General features: G+C 33.2%; 5 protein-coding genes and 1 non-coding gene across 6 annotated transcripts; 4 read left to right on the top strand and 2 right to left on the bottom strand.

The window, feature by feature from the left end:
- The first annotated feature begins 2,590 nt into the window (after positions 1-2,590).
- Positions 2,591-3,855, top strand: LOC103494376 (transcription repressor OFP7). Its single transcript, XM_051087190.1, has one exon. It carries the CDS (start codon positions 2,808-2,810, stop codon positions 3,711-3,713), a length of 906 nt encoding a protein of 301 aa, XP_050943147.1. The 5' UTR covers positions 2,591-2,807; the 3' UTR covers positions 3,714-3,855.
- A 2,698-nt stretch (positions 3,856-6,553) lies between these two features.
- On the top strand, positions 6,554-9,022 carry LOC103494374 (40S ribosomal protein SA-like). Its single transcript, XM_008455509.3, has 6 exons — positions 6,554-6,719; positions 6,856-7,004; positions 7,253-7,515; positions 7,709-7,906; positions 8,042-8,252; positions 8,560-9,022. Exons 2-6 carry the CDS (start codon positions 6,866-6,868, stop codon positions 8,643-8,645), a joined length of 897 nt encoding a protein of 298 aa, XP_008453731.2. The 5' UTR covers positions 6,554-6,719; positions 6,856-6,865; the 3' UTR covers positions 8,646-9,022.
- Positions 9,023-9,927: 905 nt separating this feature from the next.
- Positions 9,928-14,156, top strand: LOC103494373 (uncharacterized). Its single transcript, XM_008455508.3, has 2 exons — positions 9,928-10,376; positions 10,458-14,156. Exons 1-2 carry the CDS (start codon positions 10,053-10,055, stop codon positions 10,638-10,640), a joined length of 507 nt encoding a protein of 168 aa, XP_008453730.2. The 5' UTR covers positions 9,928-10,052; the 3' UTR covers positions 10,641-14,156.
- Positions 11,038-12,598, bottom strand: LOC103494372 (pentatricopeptide repeat-containing protein At4g36680, mitochondrial). Its single transcript, XM_008455507.3, has one exon. It carries the CDS (start codon positions 12,545-12,547, stop codon positions 11,285-11,287), a length of 1,263 nt encoding a protein of 420 aa, XP_008453729.2. The 5' UTR covers positions 12,548-12,598; the 3' UTR covers positions 11,038-11,284.
- LOC127150426 (U2 spliceosomal RNA) lies at positions 13,712-13,907 on the top strand. Its single transcript, XR_007822732.1, has one exon. It is a non-coding gene; the product is annotated as a U2 spliceosomal RNA (small nuclear RNA).
- A 1,472-nt stretch (positions 14,157-15,628) lies between the features above and the next one.
- LOC103494371 (heparanase-like protein 1) lies at positions 15,629-18,212 on the bottom strand. Its single transcript, XM_051088128.1, has 7 exons — positions 17,991-18,212; positions 17,868-17,904; positions 16,929-17,165; positions 16,613-16,802; positions 16,394-16,519; positions 16,130-16,229; positions 15,629-15,979 (listed from the first exon to the last, which is right to left on the bottom strand). Exons 1-7 carry the CDS (start codon positions 18,210-18,212, stop codon positions 15,629-15,631), a joined length of 1,263 nt encoding a protein of 420 aa, XP_050944085.1.
- Positions 18,213-18,635: the final 423 nt, after the last annotated feature.

Below are 18,635 nucleotides of genomic sequence, written 5' to 3'. Positions count from 1 at the left end.
GGGTACCTATTATAGTTAACTTTTTTTTGTTTAAAAAAAAAGATATAGTTAAAAAGATTTCAAAGAGAAGAGAGAGATTAAGAGAGTGCATTTCAAAATTGAAAAAAAAATCATTTGTGAAGCGAGTAGAAAATGATTTTCTAAAAGAAAGTTACTTCGCAGTTTTAATAAATAGTAAAAAGTAGGAAAAAAAAAAAGGTGAATATAACTTAATTTCACCAAACAGTACCATTCAACCTTTTCTTTTTCCTTTTTCCTTTTTTAAAATTAATTAATTATTTTCTTATCTTTTTCTTTCAAAATTCACATTAACCTTACTAACATTGATAGTTGCAATCTAATGTAAATTATATAATAAGAAAACTTTCGTAAATGTAACAAAATACCAAATTATTTACGGTCTGTATAACAAAGTTCATAAAGCTAACTAGTTTTTAAATATTTCAGGTTTGCTCTTTTATTTTTCTTCTCTTTCTCGCGATGAAATCGTCCTCCAATTTCTTTCATCTTTGTCCTGTTATTTCTTTCATCGTCTTTCTTTTTTCTTCCTTTTGATTTCTGTTCATTGTCTTTCTTATTTTTCAATTCTTTACTTACGCTCTATCTTCCGTATTTCTCTCTTTTTTTTTTTCGATTTCTTTCCATCATCTTTCTACTTTTTCTCTTTTTTTTTCGTTGCAGTTTCTTTTCATTGTTTTTTTTCTTTTCCTTTTTTTATGTCGTTTACATTTGGTTAATCAAATCTAAATGACTGTAAAAAAAAACCAAAATCTAAAAGATCGTATATAAAGAATCTTAAAAAAGAATCATTTAGATTGGAGTAGCCAAATGTGAAAAAAATTCATTTAGATTGGAGTAGCCAAATGTAAATGATCGTATAAAAAAATAAATCATAATTTAGAGAAATCTACCAAATTAAAAGTGTAACAAAATTAAACGACATTTAGAGAAATCTACCAAATTAAAAGTGTAACAAAATTAAACGACAGAATAACAAACAATAACCAAATTTAAACGATCACAAATATATTACGTCTTATTGACGGCGTGGTTGATGGAACATTTTTTGTATTTTACATGGTTGGGGCTTTTTTCGTTTTCAGAATTGTTCTATACATTGTAAATATTTTGTCGCTTTTTTATATTTTTTAAAAGATCCTTATACAATACTATAATTATTCTATTTGAGAAAAAAAAAACTCTATTTTAAAAATTTAAAATTTGGAAAAAATTCAACTCTTGTCCCCAAAGTCTAGGGAGGTTGAGTTTTTAGTTTGGTTTTCAATCCCATTAAAATAGACCATACATTTAGCCAAATAATGAAATCAAAAGTTTAGGGTAAAGCTAATCAATAGAACTTGACAAACTTAGAAGATATAAATCGACAAGAACATGTCGTGCATGCTTTACTTATTGGCCTACATTTAAATTAAGATGCTTCAAACAAATGTACAAGTGTAGGTGTGACTTAGTAACCATTAAGTATAAATCATTATAATTAAACTCGCATGTCTTACGAGGAAGAATCTCTCTCTTCTTTCTTTCCAATCATTCAACATTTGGAATCGAAAGCATTGTCTTAATAAATAGACAATAAACTAAACTTATTAACTTTTTTTTTTGTCACAAGAGTTTTAGTTTTTATATTGAAAATGATTTAACACTATTTAACTTCTACAATTCAATCCCGTGAATCTACCCTAAAATGCATACGAGTTTGATAACATATGAATATGACGTGGGAATATACATTGGATAAATACAAGTCCTTCGATATAATATTGGACATTTTTTTTTATATATATATATAAATTTAAAGAAAGAAAGATATAGAATACATGATGTTGATGCATCATTAGAATGGATGAGAGACATTGGAGTCTAAATAGGGCAAAAGATTTGGTGAATTGGTGAAAGACTCTTAGGAAAAAAAAAAGGACAAAAGAGAAAAAAGAAAAATGGAAATGGTCAAAAAGTGAAAAGACACAAATTGCAAGTAAAAGATGATGATTTTGTTTTCCTTGGATCCTCACTTTGCATTATTAGAATAGGTTGTTTGAATTGACTTTTTTGCAAAATAAATGTCTTTTGATGAAGCTCTATTATCTCATATTATCATTGAATTGGAAAAATTAAATTCCCTACTCCTAAGTAGGAACCCCACCTATTGGTAACTACCAAGCTCCCCTCTTTTTTATTCACCCAAATTATCTTGTCCTCAATTCTTGATTCTTGTGACAAATATTTCCCCCTAATCTAGTATATAAAATTAAATTCTATAATACATATTAGAACCAAGATAAGGAGCAAACTAATAATATCAAATGACCAAAGCAATATAGTGTCTCATCCAACATCCAAATGTATTAACGATCGTTAGATCTTTAGTTCGAATCTTCATGTTTGAGACTCAAATTATAATAGTTGATGTTTACAACTACTATTATTATAATCAATATTTATTATTTTATAAAAAGAATAAATTAACATACATCTAAAAAACAAACTCCTACTAAATTCAAAGAAGAGATAACTCTCTAGAGATACAAGTAGGTGATGAACAACTTCTAAAGTTGGTCCATATATGGTTGAAACTTAATCAACTCTACTCATTATTTAGTCGAATGATAAGTAAGTCATACTAAAAAAACATCAATTTTATACATTATCAAAAGATTTAAAACATTCCGAACTTCACGCCACTGTTTGGAGTTCACTAATTGAGTTGTTGCCTCAAACATCATGAGTAATGAGTAGACAGGTATAAAAAGAGAACAAAGAGACAACGACACAGAGAGAGTTGGGAGATGATGACGCCAAAACGATTCAAGCTACTCCGAATCCCTTCCTTCCATTGTTGTCGTTCCAACGACATCTCCGTCGTCCCCACTGACCCACCATCGCCATCGCCACCGTCAAAACCCCAACACTCCTCCTTGAGGCGCCACGTGTCCTCCGCCTTCCGAACCGCCGCCTGCGGCTGTAGATCATCCTCCACCAAGTCCGACGACGACCAAATTCCCAAATCAACTCCAACTCTCCCGACGCACGTGCCGCCCACGCCCCTCCTTCACTCATACGACGACGGTTCAACTTTCCCGAAGCGACGACGACGCCGGAGAAACAAAAACAAATCAAAATCAACCACACTCACACGCCTCCGAACCAGCACCTCGTCGACGGAGAGCGGTTTATTCAGTAGCGAATCGTTCGATGAAATTGACGAACTAGAAGAAACCGAAACCCTAATTTCATCGTCCAAAACAATCTCCACTTCCGACGACGATAACGATTCTTCCTCTGAATTCAATCCTCGATTGGAAACCATACGGGAGAAACCAAACAAAATCAAATTGAGGAGAAAGAAGGAGAAAGAGAAACGACGTCGTAAACAGAAGAGGACAACGATCATTAAGACATCCCCATCGCCGGAAATCGAGTCGCCGGCGAGGCTTTCGGTGTTCCAGAGGCTGATTCCATGCACGGTGGAGGGGAAAATCAGGGAGAGTTTTGCGGTGGTGAAGAAATCTGCAGATCCGTTTGAGGATTTCAAAAGGTCGATGATGGAGATGATAATGGAGAAGGAGATGTTCGAGGAGAAGGATTTGGAGCAGCTTCTTCATTGTTTGTTGTCGTTGAATGATAGGGAACACCATGGGATCATTGTTGAAGCTTTCGCTGAGATTTGGCAGTCTCTGTTCTGTAATAACTGATGGTTGTCAGATTGCAATCTATGTCTGTTTTTTCCATTGTGAAAACAGAGTTGATCCCCTTCTTCTTCTTCTCAATGTCTCTCATCCTAATTAATGGTAATATCTTCAACATTATTACTTAAAATTGCTATATTTTTCTTTACATTTTGTTCATATAGAAAGTATTTACTAGGAGAGGAAGTTAGACTTTGTGCCCTTGGAGATCTGAAATGTGATCGGGATATTAGGAATCTAGGAAGATCATGCATGAAGATTCAAGAGCCAAATGAAAATTAAGTTCAGTTTTCTTTTTTCTTTTTCTTTTTACATTGCATTACAAATTCACTACACTCATCACTACTTTAGGAATATTTTGATTGTATATCACATCACATTAATCACACCCTATTAGCATGATATGAAAAATTAAAAATATTTGAAAAAATAATATAAGATATATTTTTATTTTTCTTTTATTGACTATTAAAATAGACTAACAAATTTCATTTTTTTATAACATATTTTTAATTTTAGTTTTTGAAAATTAAGTTAATCAGCTTCACTAATTCTCTATTATAATTTTTATTTTATAGAACATTACTCTAATTTCTAATTTAAATTTTGTTTGAATAACAAGTTTATAATTATTATCTATTTGGTTTGATTTAAAATTTGAATGAATAGCTAATTGGAAGGAAGAAAATAAAAAGAGAGAAAAATTGAAATGGTCAAAAAGTGAAGAGACAAATTGCAAGTAAAGATGATTTTGTTTCCTTGGATCTCACTTTGCATTATTAGAAATTTAGAATATTTGGCAAAATAAATCTTTCTTTAGACTATTATCTAATACTATGTCTATCATTGAATTGGAAAAATAAAATTCCCTACCTTTTAGTATGAACCCCACCTATTTTTTACATTATTAAAAAAAAAAACCCACCTATTGGTGAGTATCAATTCCCCACCCAAATAATTGTTCTTTGTCTTGAAAACGAGACACAACCGAAATCGGATTTCGAGTAAATATAATATTATAATAAATTAATTATAAAAACACAAAATTTCAAATTTCTCTACTTTTTCCAAATTTCATGGATTTCTCTACCATGTATCTATCTTACAAATCTACCAAATATCACTATAGGCAATTTAACAAGCACAAGGAGATTACATCATTACTAAGAGTGAGTATCTTCAATACATTTGGTATAGGAGTTGGATGATAGTGAGAGTAATGCGTGACTATATAGACATTAAGCATAATGAATAATGCATAGGTTAATTTTCATATAACAAAACACCATTTTTACGGCCCGCGTAACAAAATGCCTAAGTAACAATTTTTTAAATATTTCATATTTGCACTTCCGTCTTTCTTCTCCTCCTCGCTGCGCTTTCTTTCATCGTCTTTCTTTTTTCCGCTATCATTTCTTTCCATAATATTTCTTCTTTTCCTATTCTTTTTTTACCTCGTTTAATCTTTCAATTGTCTTTCTTCTTTTCCTCTTATTTTTTCATGTCGTTTAAATTTGGGTAACCAAATCTAAACGATCGTGTACAAGAAAAATAACAAAATTTTAAAAATCCTGATAAAGAATATTCTTTTTTTTTTACATCAATTAAATTTGTGTAGCTAAATCTAAATGACTGTGTACAAAAATAGCAAAATCTAAAAGATCATGGATAAAAAAATCTTGAATAAAAAATCATTTAGATTGGAATAGCCAGATGTAAATGATTGTGTAAAAAAAGTAAACCATTGTGTAAAAAAAAAAAAAAAATCAGGTAGACAGCGATCGTGTACCAAATTTTGAAAAAAAAGTTTAGATTTAGGTCCAAACCTAAATGATCGTATACCACACAATGACCAAATTTAAACGATCACGTACCAAATATATTACATGTGTGTTGTTAACGACATGATTGGCAGAACATTTTTGATATTTTTCAAGGTGAATCTGTGAGTTTTTTCCGTTTTCGGAATTATTCTATAGAATAAATATTTGTTCCTTTCGTTATATTTTTTAAAAGAACCCTAATGCATATTTATTCTACAAATATTTATAATATTTCTTTACTTTTTTATTCTTGCGATAATTTTTCTTGCTAAATTAGTATATAAAATTAAAAATAAAAGATGGGATAAATTCGAAGGGAAGTGAGAACGACTAGACGAAATAAAATGTTCCAAAGGTTAGCCAATCCTAAATCAATAGTCTCGATTCCACCATCCAAATACATTGAGTATGTGTTTTCTTATTTCTATGGTTTAGTTTAGCATATTATTTTGTTTAAATCTCTAAATATAAGTTAAATATGCATAACAATCGATATTCTCTCACATATAACTATTTATATTGTTTTTTAATTTTTTGCTATGATATTTACAAACCACACTTTACGAACAAATCAATGATGATTTTGTGAAGATATTTATACGAAAAAACGAAGCAAATAAAATATATATCTTAGTTATCCTCGGTTTATTGTTAAACAAGTATTTTATCGATTATAATAAGTGAGAAAGGGATAACATATATTAAAGATAGACATATTTTAAATATATAATTTATGCTATCATATAAAATCACACATTTAACGCAACAATTTTTTTTGTTACTTTGTCCAACTCAACTTTTACTATACATATTGTATCATTGTTTGGATTAACAACAAAAATTATAATTTTATCGATCAAATTATAAATTCACAGACAAATCAATTTAGATTTCATTTAAAAATAATTTATTTTCCATTCATTTTTTTTTAATTCCAAAATCGAAAAAGTTTACGCAAAATGTTAAAACTGAATGCATAATCAATTTTGAAGTGAAATTTAATAACTTAATTTCAAACAAGAAGAGTGGCATTTTCGAAATTTCATGGGGTTTTCAATAAAAACTCTTTTTATCACGAGGCTTTCTTCATCAGAAGAACCCTTTTATTCCGTCCGCCAAATCCAACTCATACTACTAGATTTCCGCGGCGGCGGCGGAGGCGGTTTGCGCTCTCTTGAACATATCTTCGGTTAGTTTTTCTCTCTTGACCCATGTTTTTTTTCTTTCTTTATTTTTTTTTTTAGATTTTTGTTCGTCTCTATTAAGATAGCTCCATGTAAGTATATAGATACTGTGTCAACCCTGATGTAAACTATGATTGACAGAGATTCGGCAATGGCGACTGGAGCAGAACAGCGTCAACTCTCACAGAAGGAGGCCGACATTCAGATGATGTTGGCCGCCGAGGTTCATCTAGGAACTAAGAACTGCGACTTCCAAATGGAGCGATACGTTTTCCAGCGCCGGAATGATGGTATTTTGGGAATAAATTTCAGATTTATAGATCTTTGCTGTTGTTTAAATCCGTCAAGTGCTTGCTAGATACTGATTATTAGAAGGCATTTCCACTTCTTTTCTCTTTGTTTTCAGTGTTTTATAGATATTTAGCTTGAACTGGAACTCTTAAGTCCTTTAATGGGTGTGCTTTATCTATATTTCAAATCAGGATTTGATCATAATTTCGTTAATCCTCATGAATGGATATGTTTTATCTTGATGAAGGAATCTACATTATTAACTTGGGTAAAACATGGGAGAAACTTCAGATGGCTGCTAGAGTTATTGTCGCTATTGAGAATCCTCAAGACATTATTGTTCAATCTGCTAGGCCTTATGGTCAGAGAGCTGTTTTGAAGTTTGCTCAATACACTGGTGCTCATGCAATTGCTGGGAGGCATACCCCTGGAACATTCACCAACCAGCTTCAAACCTCATTCAATGAGCCACGTCTTCTGATATTGACTGATCCTCGAACTGATCATCAGGTGCTTTAACATCTTTAAGAATCAATTCTAGTTTGGGATTGTAAGTTTGCGTTCAAGACTCAAGAGGATGGTTTTCTCTTACCAAATTTAGATTTACTCATGTTTATTCCCGTAAGCATAATCCATGTATGCTTTACTTTTGTTGTTGTTGCTGCTATTTATGTTGCCTGGTTGGTTTATTTGCGTGTTGCAGCCCATCAAGGAAGCTGCCCTTGGAAACATTCCTACAATTGCCTTTTGCGACACTGATTCGCCAATGCGGTATGTTGACATTGGGATTCCAGCTAATAACAAGGGGAAACACAGCATAGGATGTCTATTCTGGCTTCTTGCAAGGATGGTTTTGCAGATGCGTGGAACGGTTCGCCCTGGGTACAAATGGGACGTGATGGTAACTTCTTTATCTGTCTGAACTTGAGAAATTGCATTATATGACATGATACTTGAAATTGACACTTGATTGTTGGATGTTAAATCGAAGGCTTGGAATGAATGGTAATGGTCTGCACATGTGTTTGTTGCACAGGTCGATTTGTTTTTCTACCGAGAGCCCGAGGAGATGAAGGAGAAAGAGGAAGAAGAAGCTGTTGCACCACCAGATTACGGCATTGCAGATTTTGGTTCTGCTCCATTGGCTGTAGATCAATGGGTTCCTGATGCTCAGTGGGATGCTTCTAATGTAGCTCCTACTGCTGCCGCTGCTTCAGTTTCTAATGTTGGGTGGGCACAAGAGCCAGGTTGGATACGAGCCTTTTCTTTCTTGCTTGTTTTAATAATTTAATCCTTTGCCATTGCCATTGCTATTGGTGTGTTTACACTGCCAACTATTTTCTTAGGCCGTCATTTTTCCTAAAAATAATTATGAAAGTTCCCAAGTCCCAAGGCTTTAGGACTTAGGCTTTTACAAACGGCGAGTGCTAATAAATGCGCCTCCTTCTTAGAGGCAAGGTGCCAGCGTCGAGCTTTTTAAACACTGGTTTTAGGACGAGTGTATAAAAGGGTTTTATCGTGGATATTTATTATTTGTCCCTTTTGCGTTTGCAGTCGGAGCAGCAGACGGATGGGGTGTTGCCATACCACCACCGGCACCTTCACTTGAAGCTGTTGCACCTCCTTCCTCCGATTGGTAACAAGGGAAGCTTTCCCTCTTACCCACAATTTTGATTCATCGTTATGAGTTTCGCTTGTTCATGTAGCAGTCCCACCTAATTAGTTGGGCATAAGTAGGCTTAAGCACTCACAGTCGTAAACCAAAAATGTACTACCACCTTTTTTTTTTCTTTTTTTCTTTTTGAAGACTGATTTCTGTTTTCTTTCTTCTAGTCCAGTTAGGTTTTAAGATTGGACGTTTTTTTTTTCCTTCAACGTGGGTATTTTGGTTTGGTACACTTTTTTATGAGAAACAAAAAATTGCTCCAATCATTACCAAGACGAAATACTTTGTTCTACTGATGGAATTATGTATCAATATTGTTTTTGTAGTGGAGAATCTGTTGCCCTTATTTCACCTCAGTTATCGACCATTTGTTCTATTAGCTGGAATTGTATTCTTTGGAGAGTGTTATATGAGATAATTGTCTTGTTGTTGGTCCAAACGAAAGTTGTTTACATTTTTTTTAACCTTTTCTTGTCATTATCGATGAAAATTACCGAAATGATCTTATTGTGCATGTTTGCTATTAAGAGAAGATAGAAAGAGTTGAGTGGAAAATCCCGAACCTTAAAGAGCTGAGACCAAAATTTCAACCTGCATGCACAATGTTTTATATCGGCAATTGTTAAGTCAAACATACTTTTAAGAAAGAAGATTATATTTCATTTAGCATTTTTCAAATAGGTCATCTATACAAAAAATTCTTGAGGAAAAATTATCTTTGGATCCATGTTCGTATGAATTTCAGAATGTTAAAACCCTCCAAACTTGAGAGAAAATGTAATGGCTCATGGCCTCACAAGGCTCTCTTTTCTTATTATTTGGATCTAGGAAAAGCTCGCAGCCTTATTGATATGTATTACTTCGTTAATGTATATACCATCCACCAAAGCGTCAAAAAATTTGAGACTTTTCTTTGTAGAACTATAATATGTTCCAACTAAAACTATTTCAAATTGTCCAAGACTTCAAATGTATACAAGATTTTCAACTAGTGTTTTGTTTCTATTAAAATACTATTTTACTTTTTGTACAAAAATTTCATTCCATCGTAGTGTATTTGGTTTTAAATGTTAAAATGTTTAATGTCAATAATCCCTACTATTATAATTTATTTTTAAGATTTTCAGACATGAAAAAAATATTCATATTATGTCATTTTCCTGGAATGAAAACTACTATTATTATTTGACCAAATTCGTTAAAAATTGACCTCTAATGTTATTGTTTGTTAAAAGTAAAAGACTAAATTTCAACGCTTGGAAGTAGCTAAGTGAATCTCTGAATGTGATATTATTTAGCAAAAGCAGAATTTAGAAGTCAACATCTCAGAATCAATATCCCGTAGTCTCTTCCGGCAAGAGAAGTTGTGCAAAGTGGAACAATGGGATCTGCTCTCAAGCTCTTCAACTCAGTTCTATTTGTGTTTTTCCTTGTACATGCCTTGGCACCTCCTCTCATCGGCGCCCAGTTATTACTCCCTCAAGCCCTTTTCCCCGACATTCTCATTCATTTCAAAAACCAATACATTACCCACTCCGGCGATTATCTGATGGCCGAGCCGCCTCCCTTTTTCATCGGCTTGCTTTGGCTCGAGCTTCTTCTTCAATGGCCACTCACGCTTCTCAACCTCTACGCCATCTCCACTGCGAAGTCATGGCTGCACACCACCTGTTTGATCTATGGCGTCTCCCTCTTCTCTGCTATGGTATTTTACTTTTCTTTATCCTTGTTTTCTAATTCTAATTCTTGAAGATGGAAGCAAGCTTTACACTTTCTTTTTTCTCAGGCTGCTATAGCTGCTGAATTGATTGGTTCACAGAGAGCATCTGGTATACTGTTAACCATATATTCCCCTTTTTTGGTGTTGGGAGTTTTCGCCATGCTTCGTGGGTTGCTACCACATTGCAGAAAGGCTACGACCACCGGCCACGGTGCTGGACCATCAATTGCCACCAAAAAGAAGGCTTGAAGGTTTCTCTAAACATCAGTTAACTCTATTTCATTTTATTTTCTGTACCTTGAAAACATGATTGATATGCTGCGTCTTTCCTCAATACAGCCATCCATCTTTAAACATCAGTTCATCGAGTCTACTTGGTATTTTTAGTCGAATATATTTGAATGTTGCATAAAGTATCTTTTTGACAAATATAAGGGCAGAGTTTGGATATTGAAAATCAGAAAACGTGGTTACATATAAAATCAGATACTTTTGAAATCTTACTCAAAATCAAATAGTTAAATCTACAAAGACAACTTTTGTAGCACATTCCCCTCCAAAATCTACAGCCAAGATTTTTTTAAGAGTTCACTCATTAATTTAATGAACCTTATTGTAGTGTAGCTAAAGCAAATTTAGAGAGATATTGAAAGAAGAAAGGCTCAAGATCTATTAGAATAAAATTGGTGCTTTTCAAACTCTATAGTTACCCAAGTCCCATATGACTGCTTATAATTTAGACTTCCATTGCCGATGCATAACAACAATTGTTCGCCATCTATAGCTTCCAAAACAGAACTTATTCAATTGGGGACCAAAAGATAAAAAAGCAATGAATACAGATACAGAGAAGAAAGCATCAAACTCAACAACAACAAAGTTGAATTTAACACTCATGTTTTAGTTTCATCATCATCCTTAGAAGAAACGTTATCATCCTTAGAAGAAACATCATCACCAGCAGAAGCCAAACCAACCCCCTCCTCAACTTCTCTCCAAGCCTTCAAAGTATCAGGAGGGAATTTCTTTCTTACAGTCCTGATTAAACCCTTGGCTTCTCTCATCATCTTCTTCTCCACCAGCCCCTCCACCAAATACTTCAGCGTGTTAAAATCAGGAATCTTATTCATCTTCACACTCTCCTTAAAAACCTTGTACCCTTTCTCATACTCCCCATTTCTACAAAGATGATAAATAAAGGTCCTAAAGGTTGCAGCATTCTTATTACACCCATTTATCTCCATATCGTTATACACCTTCTTTGCTTCATCAATCATCCCATTCTTACAATAACAAGTCATTAAGTAATTATAACTAATTGCATCGGGTTTCAAACCTGAATTAGCCATTTCCTCGATTATGGCTTGTACACGCTCTGGCTTGCCACCATGTTCGTGCATCAATCTAACATTATAGGCTCCAACATCAAGTTCACACCCTTTTGATATCATCTTGTCCCATATTTTCTCTGCCTCTGCGCTCTCACCCTTCTTGTACAGAGCATTTATAATGGTTGTGAATGTCACAGCAGTTACCTCCACGTCATTTTCCTCCATTTCTCGTAAAATCTGTAAGGCTTTCTCAGGAGAACCCGCGTCGCAATAGGATTTAACCAGGATACCGTACGAGATCTTATTGGGAGAGAAATTATATCTCTTGGGCATTTCGTCAAACAGTTGAGGAACCTTGTCGAATTGCTTCGAATGGTTACAAGCAGATAACAGGGCATTAAATGAAAGTGCGGATCGAGGAGTACCTAAATCACCCATCTGATTATAAGTCCTCATGGCGTGCTCGAACATACCAACTCGACCGTAGGATCGAATCAGGGTGGACAGAAAAGGTTCCTGAGTGATCTTCGGGTCGTTTTTATGGGACTCGATTAGGGATTCGATGTCCTTGAATCGACGGGACTTAGCGAGACGGCGGATGGTTATTTCTTGAGCGTAACGAGAAGTGACAGGGGAGGTGTAGTGACTAGAAACAGAGGAGTAAATTTCTAAGGCTTTATCTGGATCATACTCGTTTCTAAGTTTAGACTTCGCTTTTGAAATGGATAGTGAAGAGGACGTCGTCTCCGTGGCATTGGTGGCGGCGGCGGTGGCTGCCGTAGATAGTCGACGGATGTGGTGGCGTGTGGAGATGGAGAAGGACATCTCTAGGGTTTTAAGGTCTATCTATTGAAGTCTGAAAAACCTTAGGTTCTTATTTATAACAAAAATGCTCGAGGTTTTTTCTTTTTATACAACATCCCTTTTCACATCATACCTATCAAATTATCGCCTTTTAATTATAATAACAAAACCATAATAACTCACTTCTTGTTCCAAACTTTTTTTTACTCATTTCTTCGTTAGTTAAAATTGTACTTCATATTTGTTCGTATCTTTATCATCCATCGAAAATATTAAAATACAAAATGTGAAGAAAAGTATGGGAAATGAAACTATCATCACTATCTAAGATATAAAAGAATAAGGAGAATTAACAATGGATGCATCTACCACACATATTGGTTTTCATGACATCTCTCAATATACATGCATTGAGGTGATACCATCGTATCAACGGTTGTGAATGGCTTGAGATTTTGGCATATTGTAATAAACTTTGGTTAGAAAATGTTTGTTGGTTCATACATAAAGGATATTAAGATGTTACTGTAAACTTGCAAATGTTCTCGTGGTGTAGTAGAATATTTTTTCCACATGCATGCTACAAATGATTAATTCGGGAGCACGTGTAACTACACTTGCTCTAAATAGAGTTTTTTTATTTTACTACTTTTTGATTTGCTTTTTAGAATCAAAAGGTTTTTAAAATATATTTGTGTGTTTTTTCGTTGTTGATCCCCCTCTTAATCCTCTTGTTATTTTATCAATTTCTATTAGTAAATGTAGAATTAAGAGTGTTGTATTTAACATCTAGGAGAGCAACCAACAAAGTCAATTTAGTACTAAAGTCACTCAAATTTACTTTTAGTACAGTAATTTTTTCCATGTCACAATAACGCTCAAATTACAATAACCATATTACGTTGGCTTCCTTGATACTCACAAAATATATATTTAGACTTCTTATATCATTATTGAAAATCGAATTGATTTTTTTTTAAAACAACCTTTTAGACTGAACTTAAAAAAAAAAATGGTAATAAAAGGGCTTGAAATTGAGTTTTGAACCACTTTATTCCATTGAAGAAGAAGGAAGCCATTAGTGGGGGTAGAAGAAAGGAAGTGTGGAAATTCCCACATCGGTTGGGTGGAACAAAGGAAAGCAAGATGAAGTATAAAAGCAAAGGCATGGGGTGTTAATAATTCATACCTTTCTCGGCCTTTTGGCTAAGATCAAGTGTAGTATCTGTTCTTATCAGTTTAATATCTGATACGTGGGCCATCGGCCCACATGATATTAAATTTATTTTTTAAGGGGAAGAGCTCACCACGGTAGCTTGCTACTCCAGCTCTCGAGTGTAGCCCAGGCCTTCCACTACAGCTCGGGCTTGGCGCACCCCTCCGATCTCAATAATTTAAATTTTATCTTCCTAACTATCGGGCTATAATCCTTCCTTTTTCTTTTGCTTCTGTTCCTTTTTGGTTAGAGCTCAGTTTAAGAGATGCACAGTTTAAGATAGATATTTGTAATCTGCAATTGTTAGTTATATATTCTAAAGAGCAAGAAAATTTTTAAGATTAGTGTCCATTTATTTATTCTCTTCGTAATTCTGCGAAGACGTGAATTGTACTATAAAAATTTATTTTATCAGATCTCTCCATTATGATTTATTTTGAAGATAAGTTTTTCTCTCACTTCTCTCTCTTCTCTCTCTCTCTCTCTCCCTTGTGATTTTCAGAAAAAGAACGTTCTTTTTCTTCATCTCTCTCTCTCTCTCCCCTTCTTTTTAAGATAAGAGTTTTCAATGGTTTTCCTTTACATTAAATGTAATTATAAATGATAAAATTATCCACGAAAATGTTATGAGATGTAATTGTCAATGACAAAATTATCCATCATGAAAATGGTTAGGATGCGTTTAGAATTTGGGAACGGAATAGAAAAAATAGAACATAACCTGCTTCCTTGATGCACCTGCAGAATTAACATCCGCATGCTCTTCTGATCACTTAATATCTGAATCAGCTCTAACGCCATTTTTTCCTTTTCGGGCCACCAGAATTAAGGTGTTCAAATGATGGTTGAAGTTGCACAACTGCATGTACGGGATTCAGGTGTAGCTGCAATATACGCATAGATACACTTATAGTAATAGTTATTTACTTTTAAGGGAAATCGAAGCAAACAAGTCCTTGTTCTAAAATTTGACAAATGATTTGATAATCACCATAAGATTAGGGGAATAAGCAGGAACCTATGATCTTCTTGCGTTCATGCTAATTAGTTAGAAGAAACGGACCAATTTGACCAAGTTCAAAAGCCAGGTTTTCCATTCAACCAATTACAGATACAACAGTATAAGACCCTCATAATGTGATCTAAAGTATAAACTCTATTGTGAAGAACCTCTCGAACGAAAAACATAACCTTCAAGAAATTTTAGTCTTTCATAGCAACAAAAGGTGGGGTGGATGGGAACGACAGAGAAAATATAATACTATTGTTGGTTAAAATTGAAATGACGAAGAACATGTGGAAAGCAATTGATGGAGGGAAGAAGACAATTAAATAAGGTTAGGGTGAAGGTGTAAATATGCAAATTTTCCTCCTAATCAAAGACCCCACCCCACACCAACTCTGTTTATAAGCTAACTTGGGGTTTTTCATTTATGAAGTTTATGGCAAATCCTTACCAATTTGTATCACATATTCATTTACCTTATTAGTGGTTATTGAATGTAAAATCAATACGGGTGTCTCCAAACAAATTTGTATCAATTTGATGTTTAATTATTCCCTTTTTCTATACTCAGTACTTTATCTCTGACTGAATTTACGTTATTTATTAAGAAGAATATTTCACTTATAACAATGTCCTTCCTTGGAGTACTTGTCAAGACCTAATAACTTTAATCAATAACATGTACACATCGTTGGTTTCAATGCTCTAATTTAGCTATTTTTTCAGTTAAGTACTAGAAAAATATGCGACAATTAATAATAATAGTAAAGAAAATATCACGATTAATATAAAGAAGCACCCATTTCGGTGTTTTATTTATTCCAAACATTAACGATGACTCTTTGATTTCTTACGTATAAAATAAAATGTATCTAATTAATTAGTTGCATCCAATGGCCACGAAGTCAGGGATGACAATGAAAGCAATCGACCAAGTAGCAATATTTATAGAAGAATTACTGTCTCTATAGATTGGTGTCAGATCTGGCAATTCTCCTTCTTTTGTAAGCTCCAATGCTTTTCCATTTAAAAGCACAGTAGAACTTCTAAGAAGACCATTTTGTGGTGTCAAATGATATTCCTCCCTTTCTGTTGTTCCCACGTTATCATTTGAAGATGAATCATAGTTGGGTTTGCCTCTTTTGTGCAAACTTAGGTTTATGGGGTTTTCAACATTTATCGTAAACTCTGTTGTATTGCTCAAATTGATGAAAAGCATGGTTACACCAGACTACAAGAAAATGATATATATGGTCAATTTATAGGTGAAAAGTGGTGTTTATATATAGGCTTATTTTTAAAAAATTTTAAAACAAAAATCCATATAATTACTAAATTGAAGTACTAATTTCTTTAAATTTAAAAAGAGGTTTTTACATACTTTTTTCCTTGAGCAATGAGCATAGGTGCGGAGATAAGGAGAGACTTTATTATAAACTTTGAGAACACCTGGACCCATAAGCCGATGGAAGAGAAGTGCACTAACAAAGTAAAAAAAAAAAAAAACCGACTCATGTAAGATAATTGTTTTAAGTTTTATGATATTGGTTTGAGTGCTAAATCAACTTATATGCATATCGATTAATCTCATGCGACAACTCCACTTGAGACAATATTAAACTTTTATAAATGTTAATAATCTTACCCATAGTAATCAGGTGTAGGAACAAAAGTCTTAGCTTTGAGGACACTGTAAAATCCACCGACCAAAGTTTGCCTACAGTAGACTTTGGTATTGTACAAAGAGGCCATCCCAAGTTGATCTAAGTACCTACATTAATATTATTATTATTATTCAAATTAAACCATATTTAAATAAAATGGAGGAAAGAAAAAGTAATAAAAGAAGAATTTAAATTGTTACCAAAAACTATTGATAAAAGTATCAGAAATACGATAGGCTCCACCATGATAGGCTCCACCAGCTTCACCAACCCAAGCAGAAGACCAAGGTGCGTGCTTTTCAACTATGTTCTTCAGTTGTCTAAATGTCTTTGATACTTCACTTAGGTATGTTGGATTCACAAACCTATATATCAATTTGGGATCATCACCTATACAGAATAATAACATATATATATATATATAGGTAAGTAAAGTAGGTAGAAGAAGATTATTAAATGAAATTAAGACAATTTCTATACATTTACATATATATATATATATATATATATATATACCTGCACCCATGTTATAGATATGATGAGTGAGAGCAGTAACAACATTTGGTCCAGTTTTTGTAACAAGCTCATGGTACCATTTGTCATCAAAGAATGCACCAGGTGCCACAATCATAGGTTTTTGTTGGGAATTCTCATACAAACGATCTACCATTTCTCGAAGCTTTAGTAGGTCTTTTGCATATTGTGCAGCACTAACACTTGCACCAATACTGTTTGCTCCACCCAATTCATTTCCTATATATATATATATTCCATTAAACTTTTAAACTTTCTTCAAAACATTTATTATTTAACTCAACCATGAGAAATGAAATTTGGTATATATTGTTAAATTAATATTAACTTACCAAACTCCCAAGAGTTAATTTGATAATTGTTGTCCACTGTATATTTAATTAGAGCTTCAGCATTAGTGTGGTTCCAATTCCCTTCCCATTGCATTCCTTTTGTATGATACTTTCCCAATAGAGCATTTAATCCAAAAGTTACCAAGGCCCTGTTATTGTTTTTTTTTAAAAAAAAAAAATAAAAAAATAAAAAAACTAATTTTAATGAAAATATATATAGAATAATCAATGAAAAAAAAATTAATACATATAAGAAAAATATTCAGATGATAGTTGGGTTGTGAAAAGAGAGATAAACGTACCCTGTATTATTAAAAAATTTGTTCAAATCATCCCACCTTTCCATGTACAAACATCCTTCCGTAAACTCAAATAGTAAACTGTCATCAGCTTCAAATGGATGACAATTGCCTTCAAAGCCTTCTCCAATATTATAAATCAACCTATCTTGCAAGGTACCTCCTACTCTAATTCGTAACGTCTTGAAAGCTAATATCATACAAACCATGCATAAAATTATAGGTTAATTAGAATTTTAACGCAAAGGTTAACTGGTAATTCGTTCATGTATTCCAAAGAGCAAAATTACCTTGAACGGCTTTATTGAGGATAGGAAGAGACAAATCCTAAAAAAAGAAAAGAAATTGATTAATAAAATATAATGTGAATTACTTTCTTTGAACATCGTCCAAGCTAGATTAATAAATCTTACCAGATTGAGCACTGATGCATGGCTATCCCAAACACAAATGTTGGGTTGACTACACTCATCATGAGGCCAAATGTCTAAAGTGAAGCAAATGAAATTCTCGTCGGTTTCAGCTATTTTTGTGGTTCCATCAACCACAATCTTACCGGTTGTAACGTTATAACCCAAAATGGTTCTTGGAATGAAGGCAACAAGCAAAATCAAAAGGAATATTTGGTATTCCATAACGAATTTTGCGAAATAGTTGTAATTGGAATACAAAATCAAAAGGAGAGGAATTAAAGGAAAAAAATCTCCAAAGTGTTGAAATGAAGAAAAATCCACACCCTCAAAATTATGAAGATCATACAAAGAAAAAGGAAAGAGTGGTTGAGAATAAATGGGAGGAAATGAGAGTTTATATATAGTTTGAGATTACAGTTTTTAATTAATTTGCATTAAGGTAACATTTAAAATTATTGAATGAACTTCTTTCATTCATCATTTTCAGTTTCTTTCTTCAACAGTAAAATTAAAAACTGTAAAATGAAAACATTCAAACTGTAAATTTATGAGTTTTTGTTTATTGTTAAATTTAAATAAATAATTAAAAAGTGTAATTAAGTTAAATGCTCAACAAAGGACATTTTCAAAGAAAAAATAATTTAA

Source organism: Cucumis melo, chromosome 7, assembly GCF_025177605.1.
Source record: "Cucumis melo cultivar AY chromosome 7, USDA_Cmelo_AY_1.0, whole genome shotgun sequence".
NCBI lineage: Eukaryota > Viridiplantae > Streptophyta > Magnoliopsida > Cucurbitales > Cucurbitaceae > Cucumis > Cucumis melo.
This window is presented reverse-complemented; position numbering and strand designations above follow the sequence as displayed.